The 13,971-nt window shown below is 40.0% G+C and overlaps 1 protein-coding gene across 1 annotated transcript in view; it reads right to left on the bottom strand.

The window, feature by feature from the left end:
* PTPRD (protein tyrosine phosphatase, receptor type D) overlaps window positions 1-13,971 on the bottom strand; it is a 1,990,398-nt gene that overhangs the window by 22,964 nt on the left and 1,953,463 nt on the right. The window contains exons 36-39 of the mRNA XM_019517599.1: window positions 6,721-7,006; window positions 6,064-6,242; window positions 4,667-4,793; window positions 2,980-3,105 (exon numbers count right to left, since the gene is read on the bottom strand). Of these exons, the coding sequence (XP_019373144.1) occupies window positions 2,980-3,105; window positions 4,667-4,793; window positions 6,064-6,242; window positions 6,721-7,006 (718 nt within the window). The remainder of the gene's footprint in view (window positions 1-2,979; window positions 3,106-4,666; window positions 4,794-6,063; window positions 6,243-6,720; window positions 7,007-13,971) is intronic.

Raw genomic sequence — 13,971 nt, 5'->3', positions numbered from 1 at the left:
ATACAGCTGGCATTATAAATGGTGCTGTTTGTTTTTAGTGAGATGTTTATCTCTATGGCCTCCTCTAGACGTTACAGGTATTGCGCCATTACCTGGTTAATCGTACAGTTACCTTAAGATCAGCCACACATGCCAAGTATTTATCACATGATAAAAAGCTCCAACCAGCTATAAAGTTTGACCTCAAAAATGTGTACTAGCTTTATACTTGAAGCTTTAATTTGCATGTGTAGCAGGGTCTCCCCTGAGGGTGGATGCTCCATCAGCTGACAGGGTTCCCAACCACAGGGATGTACCATGCCCAGCATGAAACTTCCAGGCCCAGAAGATTGCAGTAGTTCTGATCCTCAAGACTTGGGGGTCTGTGAAACCCGTGGGCCCACATGTGCAACTAGGACCGAAAGTCCCATCAGTCACGGGGCGCTTGGCACTGGTTGTGCCTGGTCCCTGTGTTGGGAACCCCCTCAGCAAAGGGGGATCCCAGCTGTGGAAGCTTGCATCTTGCTAATGCAGGGGGAATCCTGAATTGCTACACCAGCAATAAGGCACAATTGGATCTAATGCGTGGTCCCAGATTTGAGCCTCCTGCTATACATGTGCAGCATGGCAACATGTACAATTATGTGGATCATGCATTAGATCCAACTGTGCCTTTACCTGAACATGTAAAGGGGGCCTAACACCAAGTTTACAGATATCAAATTTTATTAGAATCTTTATTTTCAAATATTTGTCACAGTTTACACAGACAAGACAAGAAGTGCTCTTTTGAACATACAGACTGCAGTGCTGAGCAAAACAGGTACAGATTGCTTTTAATACCTAACATTTTTGATTGGCTGACCACTTTAATTTTTCTGTTTCCTCTCACAAAGGATATTCAATTGGCTTTTGATGAGGTTACAGAGTACATAATGCTTTTTTTAGACACTACTAATAGGTTGGCCCTGCATGAGACTACTCCAACATGATGACCTTCATAGTTTAGTGAAAAACTGTGTGCAAAAGCAGTCAGAAACTCTAGATTGGGGCAGTTATAGAGGTCACCCAGACTTTACAAAAGTTCACAGTGCAATAGGAAAATAACAGAAAGCTCCGTATCAGATACTGCTGCTGGAATCTACAAAAAAGCAGCACATTCCTCTGGAGATTAATTGGCCAACTTGACTCTACCAGAACACTGAGAGTTATTTTTGAGTAACAAAAGAGTTTGGAAATCAAAGAGGGAAGAATAGTTATAACAAATTTTGGATATGCTAGCAATTTAGCTGAGTAACCTCAATTACTGCTTGGACGAGTTAGGCATACAAGAAGGCAATGAGAACAGTATAGATTTTTTTATTGTGGTCCCACTCTGAAAGGTGCTAAGTGCCTATATCCTCAATGAAGTCATTCTGAGTGACAGACTCTCAGAAGCCTTGGACCAGGCAATTAGCTTGTTTGTTAGTTATTTAACAAAACTGGGACCAACACATTTTGCTTAGGGCAAAATCCGGGACTGAGCAGTTATGCAGTAGGGCTGGTAAGGGGTACTCAGTGCAAATAAAAAGCAACTAATTGTGGTTAGAAGGTTTGCTAATATTAGAACTGGGAAAGACTGAGGTAAATAAGTTATTTGAAAACCTGTCACTGGTTTGCAAACTATTCACACTAGATTGACAATGTGATCATTAATTAGAAACTCTTAGATGAGCACTATGTGAACATATTTCAGCTGAGATAGTTTGAAAAATATCCTCTTTAGTTATTCCTGTGACTCTTTGCTGCTCATTGTGTGATTGGTCAGTTATGTCGCTTAATATCTAGACTAAGAAGGAACAGTAAAAATTTTAATTATTTTGTCAAAATGGTCACCAAGGCCTTATATTTAATCACTTTCTTTCTTGTTTTTTGCTACAATGGCCCTATGCCATTCTCTCCCCACACTGAGTAAAGGAGGGTTGGAAGAGAAATCATATATATGAACCTCCCTGCATTTGATAGTTCGCATAAAATGAAAACCAGATAAGACTATCATTGACTTTTACTTTCACAAAGCCAAATCTCAGCCGCCTTTGCCCAGTCCAAGTATTAATGTTCCCTATGGGTTGGTGAAAAGACTTTATAAGCGAATTCATTTGAATATTTAAATCTGACTACACCAGTAGCTAAAATTTCACAGCAGAAACCTGATAAGAAAAAATCCGATACACTGGGAACTGCTAGTGGCAGGTTGTGCTGTTCTTTGAAAGCATTGCCCCCTGCTCTGCTGATGTAACCAATACTATTGCTGTACTGCTGCCAAAAATGGAATAGGCTAGTGAATTCTCCTGCCATATAGTGTGAAGTGTTAGAAGTCACAGTTTGAAAATTGCCAAAGCTATGCTTATAAAAATGTTTTATATGCAGTTAATCTTACATCAATGCTGAATCTTGGACTCTTGGTCCGGATACAAAATGCAGAATGAAAATTAAGAAACCAGGGGCACAACTATCTACCTCTTCTCCGCAGATGTATTAGAATGCTGAGGAATAAGCTATGCCAAAAATCAAATTATAATGTGCAAAGCTTGTCACGCTTTTTCTTAAGAATGCTATTTACTCTGCAGCTTTCAAATCATACCATATTAACCTTCAAGCTCACACAGCCTAAAGGGATGTGCGGAGCAACAACATATTTACAGCCTTGAGTGAAGAAATTTCCACAAAAGGATCGGAGGAGGGAAGGTGAATGGGAACATGGCCTTCTAATTATCTAATGCTTTTTGCCACAAACACTTATTCAGTACTTTACAAAAGTTGTGCTGGCCAGATGGTTGGTTTGAATTAGAGCCAGTTGCTCTTGCATTAGGAAGTTATAACAATAACTTTCCTTCTCTTTGGTTTCTTTCAGGATTGGTAACAAAGCAGGTTTCTAAGGCTTTGCTAATAAAAAGAAAACAAAAGATACTGGACTACTTTGAAACATTTGACAAACAGAACTATGTTGTGCTCACTTACCCTGGCATCTGTGACCTTGAATTCCCTTAGAATATACTGTGGCATGTTATACTCTGCCATAGGATCCACCACAAAGTACTGATATCTGGCTGAACGCTCTGCAGGCCAGTACTGATGGCATTTTTCCTATATATACAATAAAGAGTTCCATTTCTTGTTAGTCACACACACTACTAGGGATTGCTGTTTTTAAGTAAAGTACATTCAGTGCGTATGGCAGGTTCATTATTGATAGAACAGGAATCACATGTCTTTTTTCTGCCTATAATACATGTATACTGACAAGTCAAAGTGCCAGTGGCTCCAAACTGTCCTGTCAGTGGACTTCAGTATCAATCCTATTTTCTGTTACATTGCTGAAAAAATGATTTGCCCCATCTACTTTCTGACACTTGGGATTTCCATATTAGTTTTTAGGGCAGTCTATGGTCTGGCCTTGACTCCTGCCCAATAAGAATGACTGCCATTAGCCATTCTGTATTTTTTCCCTAACTACTGTATTTCCTTTGTCTATATCTGCCCACCACTTCTACTGTACTTGGCTGCTCCGGGGACAGGGGTGGAGGAGGGGGGATCTCCAGAGCCATTCTTGTCCATTCTGGCCAGGCTTTGTGCTAGAGCCAGGCTTAGCTAGGAGCAGTGGCAGCAGCAGACAGATCCTACCTTCCTGCCTGGTTCCCCTGGTGTTCCCTGACAGTCTGGGAGCAGGTGTGGGAAAAGGGAACCCACCCAGCGCTACTACCATCTCTAGCTGAGCCTGGCAAGAGTGGCTCTGGAGACTTCCCTCTCCCCCTAGCTCCCAATTCAGCTGGGGACAATGGCAGTGGTGGGCAAAGGAAGAGAGGGTGTGGGAGGGAGGAATAAAAGGGAAGGGTAGACTTTACAGTTGAGCACATGGGAGAAGGGAGAGAGGACTGTTGGCTGCTTGAGGGACTGCCTTGGTGTGGGCTGGGGAGATTGGGAGCTACGGTGCCACTACCCCTGCATCCCAGGTCACTGCTCCCACCTCCCCCTCTGACATGCTGGCTCCACCTGTACCCTAAACCACCTAGTTTTTCCAAATGTAGGGCCTGATTCTTACATTATTTTCTTCACATCAGTTATATCCTTGAAGTAATTCTGCTTTTATGGTAAATCAGTTACTGATTTTCATTATACAATGAGGAGCCATAATGTGATTTAACACTGTAAGCAGGCTGCTGAAACTGCAAAGATCAGCATAACAAATACATATCAAATGTTGGGGCACAGTGAAATCTAAAAATGGTGTAAATAAGTCTTTTAACCTCTCCTAAGACAATTTTATTGTTTAACTCTATTACAAATAGTGCACTATCCTGTAAGGTCATAAACACTAGCATCTTATCTGGCTTCTAAATTAAAAATCATCACAGCTCAAGAGAGTGCAGAGTTTTTTACAGCATCTTTGAATTTCAAAGCAAAAGGAAACTTGCTCTGTTTAATTCATGTCACAAGCTGAAGTACTAGCTCTGACTCGACCCTTATTGTAATATATTGATGGCAAGTTTCCATTGCCTAAGAATTACAGCAGTGCTGCCTAGCACGTTTTTGTTTGAAAACAGATAAAGAAGGTAGCAAGCTAATCCCTGAACTTTGCTCTTTGGAGATGCTACAAAAACATGTGAATGAGAAAGTACCGTTTAAAGGATATTAAAATGATACTCACTCGGCCCATTTCTCGTAGTTTAGTAAGCATGACTACAATTGTGGAATTGTGCTCCCAAAGCATTCTCCAGAAATCTTCAGTTGTCTCTGCTAAGGGTCCCTGTGTAGCTATGTAGGCTTTTTGTTGTCTATATGAAAACAAGAAGAAACATTAAGAACAGAGTGATGATACTCAAATACTCTGTTTGTCAACATTATCTTGAGGAAAAGTAAGGGAAAAATATATATTATTAATAGTAAGTGTGTTAAAAACCAATTATGATTATTTAATCAAACAATGGCATTTTTTATTTTTAGAACTTTGAAAAGGAAATTACTTTGTTAATATTATGATGTATGTCTTTATCATTATTATTTAAATTTTAATGCAACTCTAATAGCTCAATTTTGTGTGTCATAAAAAGCACTTAAGAAACACTTAGTTGTGCTGCTTCATTTTGTAGAAACGACTGTCATACAATCTATTAAGTTTATGAATTATAGCACTATGCCATTTCCTTATTAACTCCTTCCACATCCTAATGCCTAGAGCAAAAAATTGAGACACAAAAGAAAAGTTAGAGTAACTGAGAGTCTCACTGCTCTCCTAACAAATGACTATTTTTTTCCTACCAAACCATCAAAATGTGTGTGGGAGCTGAGGCAGAGGGTGTACAGAAGGAGTGATTCTGTTTTGTATCCCTTCCTGCCTTACCAAATAGAAACCTGCTTGTGAGATTAAGCCTCCATGCAGAAATGAGGTTGAAAACAAAAGCCACTCTCTGTAGCATGCTGACCCAGTGGACTGTCACAATTATTTATGTTAAAACTAGTCCAGCCCTCAGTAGTATCCACTTCATGGATTCTGCTTATGAAGCCCCTGGATAAGTGGAATAACAAACCTCATACAGCTCCCAAGAAGCCAAGGGTCAACAAACTTGAGGGGGTAATGGCTGGTGGGGTAGAAGGTCTTGGCATCAACTGAGGGCTCAAAACTCAAATTTCAAGCTGTCTGCTGATGTAGGGAGTTATAGACCTTGCCCATTCTTTTCCTCTTTTAAAAGAACAATTAGGGAAAAAAGAGGTCTCAATTAAGCAAGGTGCTTAAACATGGCAGAAACATTAACACATAAGTAATCTCATTGGTAGCACTGGGAGTAGTCATGAGACTGAAGTTAAGCATGAGATTGTTTTAACTAAGAATCAGAGTTCCTTCCCCCTCCATGAAATTTTCTTGAGAAGTTTTGGTGTAGTTCTATGTCAGCTGTTAGATGAAAATGAAAATCAACGTGGAAGGTGTTATGTATACAAACAGTATCGTATTTTGCTGCAATTCACTATAATTAAATAAATATATATGTATATAACCTGTTAAAAGTTTTAAAACAGTTCATATCATAACCCACCAACGTATAGTACCTGTATCCATCAATAAAACTGGCATTGATATAATCAGAGCCTTCTACTCCGCGGATTGGCTGCAAGCATACCCTCGTAGACTCATATGGCATAATATTGACAAGGCGATTTTTGAATTTATTACATGGAAGATTGGCACTGATGAATCTTGAAGTGTGAGCTTTAGAGCTAGCTAGATGCTGTTGAAGAGAGAAAAAGAAACTGAGGAAAAGTATAACAAGAAGAACAAGTTCAGTGCCTGATTATTTCTGCTTATGGATGATTAAAAATCACTTTTGTTTTAAATAGTAATTTCATTGTGTTTTAGATGTATTAACTAAATATTTATAGACCTGCTTTAATACCATGTACATTTTAAACTAACTTTCAATTTATACAAATGAAAAGTAAAAAAAAGAGACTTGACAGTTTGATGAATAAGAATATCAACCTGCTCCAAAAATAAAAGGTCAATGGATTGGAACATTCTGAAAAGTATTTGTCTGGATATACTAAATCAGAGTTCACTCCCTCCCACCCCCCACCCCCAGCCAAAATATATGTTCATAAGTTTTAAACTCTAGGCTCAAGAAAAACCCTGTAATTACAGGAAAGAATTAGTGTAGCATTTAGCAGCAAACAAGTATATTTATGATATCTCCCCACAGCACATAGTACCTTGAATTCCAGTTCCATTCCTGTGACATTCTCTCCTGTTTCTATCTGTGTCAGCTTCTGAATATATGCATACAGGTTTCTGGCTGGCACTTCAGTATTTCCACATGTCACTGCTTCCAGCAGTGCATCATGGATAAAGATGTATTGGTCCTCCGTTTGAACCATGTAATTCCTCTGAGCTCTCATTAGAGTTACGTGGCCATAAATATCTACAGTCTTTTCATGCTTTATTCTCTCTAACATGGCATCTATTACAATGAAACAGCCAGTCCTGCCAACTCCAGCACTAAAAGAAGCAAACAAAGAGACAAAAACTTCAAGGAAAAGAATGTTTTCTCTCATGCAGTTTGTATATCCTTATGGCACTTAAGGTAACTTCATAGTAGCTAAAGGTTAAGCCTTTGGAGTGACTCTAGGTTGCTCAGTCCCCCATTAATATCAACCTGTATTTGTTGAAGGGGTCATATGTTTGATAGACCTAAATTATTTTAACTCCTATTATGAGGAGTTGAAGTGCTGAGCACCTTGTATGAGGTTCTTGGTATCTTGGATTAGGCCTGAAAATTGTGGGAATAAAATATCTACAAAGCAACACTTTCTAGAAACACTGCATGCGTCCTGAAAGAGATAATGGGCAGAGGCTGTATTTTGTAAGGATACCCTCCAATAATGCAACAAATGTAGGCGTTATTACATAATGCAGCAATATATACAATTTATCAAAATGTTGTTTTTATTTTTCTAACAAGGCATTGATTAGTAAACGTGAATGTTATATATGTCTGATCCTTGGATCTGCATAAGCTGCTCCATAGGAAACTTTCTGCTGTTCTACTTTGGATCCTGGGTTTGGTCCTTCATACAGACTATAATCAGCCCTTCCCTCCAGCCAGGCCACCAAGATGAACTTTTGCCATGCCTGTCAGCTGGTACAAGATCAACTATGCTAGCTTTATACCACAAAAATCCTTACTTGACCACTTGTAAGCCTCCAGAGACTGCAAATCAGACCCGAGAAGGCCAGGATCTGGCCCAATATAAATACGCAGTTATTTGGTAGTTTAAAGGGGCTAGAAAGTAAAAGGACTAAAAATGTGCATAAACAACATGTCATTAGAAGGTGCAATTCTGAGTATCAAAGTCTAGATTCAGATAATCACATTCACCAAGGAGGGCCTACAATCTCTCTTTCTGAGAGGCTCAGCTTTCAAGGCACTGCTTAGTGAGTGCCACCCAAGGGACTGTATGTAAACTCAACTACCACTTGCCCAATGGGAGATGAGGGTCTCTGTATATCGCAGAATCACCTTTATCTCAACTTGGCTGAAGCCACACAAAATTCCGTTATTCCATTTCTCTGTCAGATGACACCTCAAGCACTGAACTGAGTTAAGAAGTCACTTTATTTCCTTTGCTTCAGGCGTGGATTTCAAGAAGGATGACATGTCATCAGAGTTTGGTACAAGAACTGAGACCTCCCTCCAGAAGTATTAAACCCAACTTAAGAGTTATAGACTCAGCTCAGTAACAAAACCCATTTTAAAACGGTTTGAATTTTGGGCCAGATTTTACATTTTCTAATCTTTCAGTATTCAAAGTGTTTATTGTTTTGAATATTTTTTTCATTAGTTACATTTTATGACCCCGGAGTTGCATGTTAAACCAGGCCTGTGCAACTTCTAAGTGGCCAGGGCCCACATGCTGCATGGGCTGCACCAGTGTCCCTAGCCAAATCCCCCTGGCTCCTCCTTCACATGCACTATGTGTCTTGGAGGCACCCCATCCCCCCAGTGTGCACAGATGCCCTCCCCACCCAAAAAACCCATCACTGCACCACAGGGACCGGCAGCACCCCTTCTCCCCCTGCGCTGCCCTGTGTATTCAGGCAGTCCCCACCGTGGCTCTCTTGCTGCACCATGCTGTAGATGTGGGCTGTGCCGCCCTGCCCCTGGGGTGGAATGAACAGCAGTTATAATGGGTTACATTTTAAGAAGCTCCCAGAGACTGAGATTATGTGACCTAAAAGTGATCTAGAACACCACAGCTTGTCACTTACTGTTTTGTCTTTTTTTCCTGAGAGGTTATTAGATAAAAATAAATACAATTCCCACATTTCCAGATTCGTTACTAAAGATACAGAATCTTCTCATAGAGAGGCCATTACCATGTGGCCATTTCAAAACTAATGCCAAAAATTCTTTAATTCTTCACAAGATCTCCAGAAACTCTAAACCTGTCACCCAGATAAGGGGAAATTCAGAACATACAGCTGTTTTACTCTCTTATAAGAGAATTTATTTTCAGTAAAATCCCACTAATCTTAAATAACATTAAACATTTCTATTCATCAGTTACCTGGTCCCAGAGGAAGACTCCTTCCAAACAGCAGAGGATTTGAATTAACATATCAAACCTGTCAATCAGATATTTCATGTACATCATTCTAAGGAGCACCTTAACATTAACTGCTGTCCTGGGTTTAAAAGGCAGACTGCTCCTTACTGTGGATCACAGGAGGTTTCCAGGAAGATGGAACAGCCCATAATTTTGCTAGCTAAATTTATTCACTACATGTATCATGAATTCTGCAGTACAAGAAGCCTGAGCCTGGCAAGCAAAAAATGAAAGAAAAAACTCCAGCACAACTCCAAAGAAATCACAACAAATGACTCCACTTGTATGCCAGAGAGGCTTACATGAAGATGTAAACCATTATTTTGTAATTTATGGCCAACTGTTCATCTGTACCATTCTGAAGAGATTAACTACAGTCGTGTGGTTCTTCTAGCTTCAGAATCAAAGAAAATCATTTGAATTTGTGATTTTGAGAGAGGTTTTACGTGTGTGGGTTTTTTAAAATTATTATTAATATATATAGGTATCCATAATTCCGTGTATAGAAGAAAAAATAGTTTTTGATAATTTTAAGGATGACAGTGACTGCTATTTATGACTAGTAACACAATTATTCACCTATGCCTTACTTCTTTCTCCTGCAACTGAGACAATTAAGCCAGAATTTGGAAAGTGTGACACAAGATATGTTATTACTGATTTAAGATGAGTCTCTGTTACTTCTCAGTAATGAACTAATGTTTCAGAATAGTGCTTGTACAACTTACACACCTAGGCAATAGTTCATTACTCATCTGAAACATGAACATTTGTTCTGGCCTTTACAGACCGAATAGCAATTCACTGGCCAGTGTTGTACGAAAATGAACCTATGTAAAAGCCTCATTTTTAAGTAGAGTGGGCATTTTCCACTTCCTCCTCTCATTTCTTGTTCCACAGTTTAGAAAGGCTCTTTCAGAAGCAACCTCATATATGGTAGTATCATAGCAATTCAGCCTATAAGCAGTGTGACTAAGGATGGAAAAATGTGCAACAGAATAGGCATCAACACTCCACCAGAGTATTCCTGGTCCAAGTGTAAGAAGACCACCACCTTTTTTAAGGTTTGATTCATGTGAGGATGTGTAAGCATATAAAGATGTCAGTATCCTAATGTTTCTGATTATAAGAAGCATGCATTACTTAATACCGAGGCCCAATGCATTACTTAATACCAAGGTGCCATGAATCCAGATCTATCTCCACTGAGCTGCTTAGTTCCACTACGTTCCTGACATGTTCTCTCTCTGTCAGGTTTATCCAGCAATCATTTATCCTCCTCATGGTGTTTAGAGTATTCAGACATCCCTGCAAGTAGGATAAGCTGTAACAAGGCTCCATCATACCCAACTGTTTTGAGGCACTGATGCATTTAATACATTCACCTACTTCAGGATGGCAATAAAAACATTGATATTAAGATATTTCACCACCCTTCTTGCAACCAGACCCAATGCTGCATATCCTGGGCGTCGGGTCTGGCAGGCAGTGTCCTGCCCCTAGACTATTGGTCGCGGTTCTGAAATGGAATGTGATGAAGTTCAGAAGGTTTGTACTACTGAAGGAAGTCATGTAGCCACTCACTCCAAAGTTTCAAACTATTTGCAAAAAACTTACCAGTATGGTGATCCTGCTGGAGCAGTCTTTGGGAACCATGCTACTGCAGTAGCAGCACACAGCGGAGGGCGTGGGGGGCACAGGTGGAGGTTACATGGGCAGGGGTGGGAGGACATACACTATAGGTGGCCAGGGGGTGGAAGAATTAAGAAGGGTTAGTAAATTAAGAGGAGAATATTGCCTTCCTCCCTTATTTATTTTTGTTAAAGTAAAAATAATAATTTGCAGACCCGAACTGTGGTTGGCTACCTGTGGCTACTGTATGCTGTGAGGGAGGAGGCACCTACTGGCTACAGGCCAGAACACAGCACCACCTCGTGGCAAAGGTCTTTGAGTTCTCTGGCTGTTCAGACGAAACAAATCCATAGCCTGGGCAGCGTAACTGGGGAGCGCTGCAAAATAACACATCTCTGAGTAGTGTTAGTTTAAGAAGCTAAATGGACTTTTAGTGTGTCAGGAAATCCCAGGTTGTGCAAACACAAATGCAGTTGCATCGACATAAATGGGAAAGATCATTTCGTCTACACATGCCCTAGGTCAGGGGTGGGCAATTATTTTGGACGGAGGGCCACTTACTGAGTTTTGGTAAGCCATTGAGGGCCACGTGACAGGCAGCTAGAGGCAGATAAATATTAATTTTCTACATTTTTTTAGGGGCCCTGTGGGCCGGATAGAATGGCCTGGCGGGCTGCATTTGGCCCATGGGCCGCATTTTTCCCACCCCTGCCCTATGCTCTAAACTCTGACAGAATGCCACATGCAGCATGACATCAAGAAACTTGCTTGGTTTCATCTCCTTTTCTATACAGTACAGATCCACATTTCAACATCATGTACAGCTTGTCCACAATCTAGGCACTATGGATGGAATTCTTTTTCCCTTTAGTTGTCTAAATGGCATTTTTGGCACTTACAGTCAGGTTTCCCAGACAGGTAGACCTGCAAGCGAGCCCTGGAAGCAAGATGAAGGTAGAGGGCCCTCCAATGCTTTAGTTCCAAAACAGATGCTTAGGGAACTCATCTGGGAAGCCACAGAGCTGTGTTTTAGATGTCCTTCTCCCAGAGGAAGTTTGAACCTCTGCTTTCCCAGCACAGCACTCTAACTGCAGGGCCACGGGCCAGGCATTTTCCAAGCCCAGCTCCTTTAGAAGCTAGTGACTCCTGTTGCATTTAACCACATTGGGAATAAATGGATGGAGAGAAGCATAGTTGTGAAATTTCTCCCTCACTTGAAGAAAGGCTCCAGGTGAGAATTCAGACCTCCCCTGCCACTTCTCCTCCAGGGCAGCATCCTTTTGATTGAGCCATACATCCTCTGGCTTGCTCTTTTCTTCTTGTCCCCACAGATCTCCCTCTCTTGAGTGCCCAGAAGGCCAGCTTCAAAAGGTGAATCAAAAAATGGCTTGGATATTGCCTGACGTGACATGGTGGTTAGAGCATTGTGCTGGGAAGTCTGAGAGATACAGCTTCAAACACCCTGGAGGCAATGGGGTGAATATAGGTCTTTTACTTCCCAGGCAAGCGCTTTTACACTTGGATACTGGGGTTAAAATACAGGAGGGTCTGTCTGCTCCTCCAGAATCTAACACCAGTTAGTCATGAGTTTTAAACCACCTACAGTTTTGTACCTTATCCATTGGTAGATGTTCACAAGGTTCACACCTTCATAGGAGCATGCATACCCACCTAGTACATAGCCTACTGTGCATACTCAACCTGGGCATGTAATGTGTGTAGGCACTTACATGACCTTACTGTCAAAAAGTAAAATTATTATTGTACTTGTCTAAGTGACCCCTACAATCACAGAGAAGTAGATTTTTCCCCATGGGTCTACATGTATCTTGAGACATAGATCACAGGAATGTGAACTTTCTAAACTACAGCTTACATTCCCATGATATAGAACTAAATCTTTCAACTAGCATCCAGTTACTTATACTGCCCAAAGTTTAATCTTGCACACTCCTGAATATTTTACAATTTAGAAACCTGTATCTGATTTTAAAGTACATGCAAATCTCTTAGAGATGCTGTAAGACCTTGAAAAAAAAAGAGAAAGAGAAAAAACTTTCAAAATAACATTGAATAAACAGGATTATACATAATCTTATGTACACATCCATCTATTCCTCCCCAAAAGCAGTGTATGTTATGTTACAACCTGCTGAAATAAATACAGGGATCAAGGAAAACCAAAACCACAATACTGAAGAGAGAGACTAAGATTTAAGAAAAACATTTCCATTAATCTCTGAACTGTTGGAAGGCACAGATATCTACTTAAGCACTGCTCTCCATTTCAAAAGAGTGAGAACTGATAGTAAGAGACATCATTCTATTTCATCCACAGGTCAAATGATCTGTAGCTCTCCTAAGGGCTCTACTTGATTTCCCTGAAGTTGAAACCCAGGACACAGGAATGTGGATCTATTATCATTTAATTTTCTTTGAAAAATGGCCAATATAAATGTTTCTGTTTAAAGCAATCACTTAAAAAGATAATATGTATATTTGTATGTCTGTTAGCTTAATTCTACAGCCTAGGCAGTAACAAACTTTACATCAGCTATTACCCTGTGAAAAGAAATATTTAGTACAGCTTTGCTAATGACTTCAGAAACAAAAACATTTTCTTATTACTAGGTGACAAAGCAAGATGACATTTAAGTCTTTCTACAATTATCTAGAAGCGACACTGCTTGGTCACTGTTATTTCATCATTAAAAAACTGAACTCTAGTAATCCTGTTTTTTCCACTGTAGGAGCTGCATTTTTGTCTGACTCACCACATTTCCTTACCAACCTTTATTTCACTTTTTATTCTGCCCATCAGTATCAAAGTGCATTTCAAGATTTAAGCTGAAGGATTAGAATGCCAAAAGAGAATTCATTTCTCTTTGATCCTGGAGAACTAAGCTCCACATCATAGTGATAATGACAGAACCCTATTTGTGCTTATTGTTTTTCATCTTTTTAACAGCCTTCAACCAAAAAAAGCATGATAAGAACAGCACCAATAAACCATCTCTATTTTATCTACTTTCTGCTATTCTGCTTGCCAGGCACAAAGGCTGATTCTCTTACGCCTTAGAAAGGATTATAGTATGGAAACATCAGCTGTAGGCTGAGAACACCATAATTCATTTATTATATTTTAAAATCCTTAAACAATTATAGTAACTTATCAGTAGAAAGTCATCAAATTCTAATTATCAAAAGGGGCGGGGGGGGGGGGGG

Source organism: Gavialis gangeticus, unplaced genomic scaffold (genome assembly GCF_001723915.1).
Source record: "Gavialis gangeticus isolate Ggan-Ray unplaced genomic scaffold, GavGan_comp1, whole genome shotgun sequence".
Lineage (NCBI taxonomy): Eukaryota > Metazoa > Chordata > Crocodylia > Gavialidae > Gavialis > Gavialis gangeticus.
The sequence above is the reverse complement of the archived record's forward strand: the minus strand, read 5'-3'. Positions and strand labels throughout refer to the sequence as shown.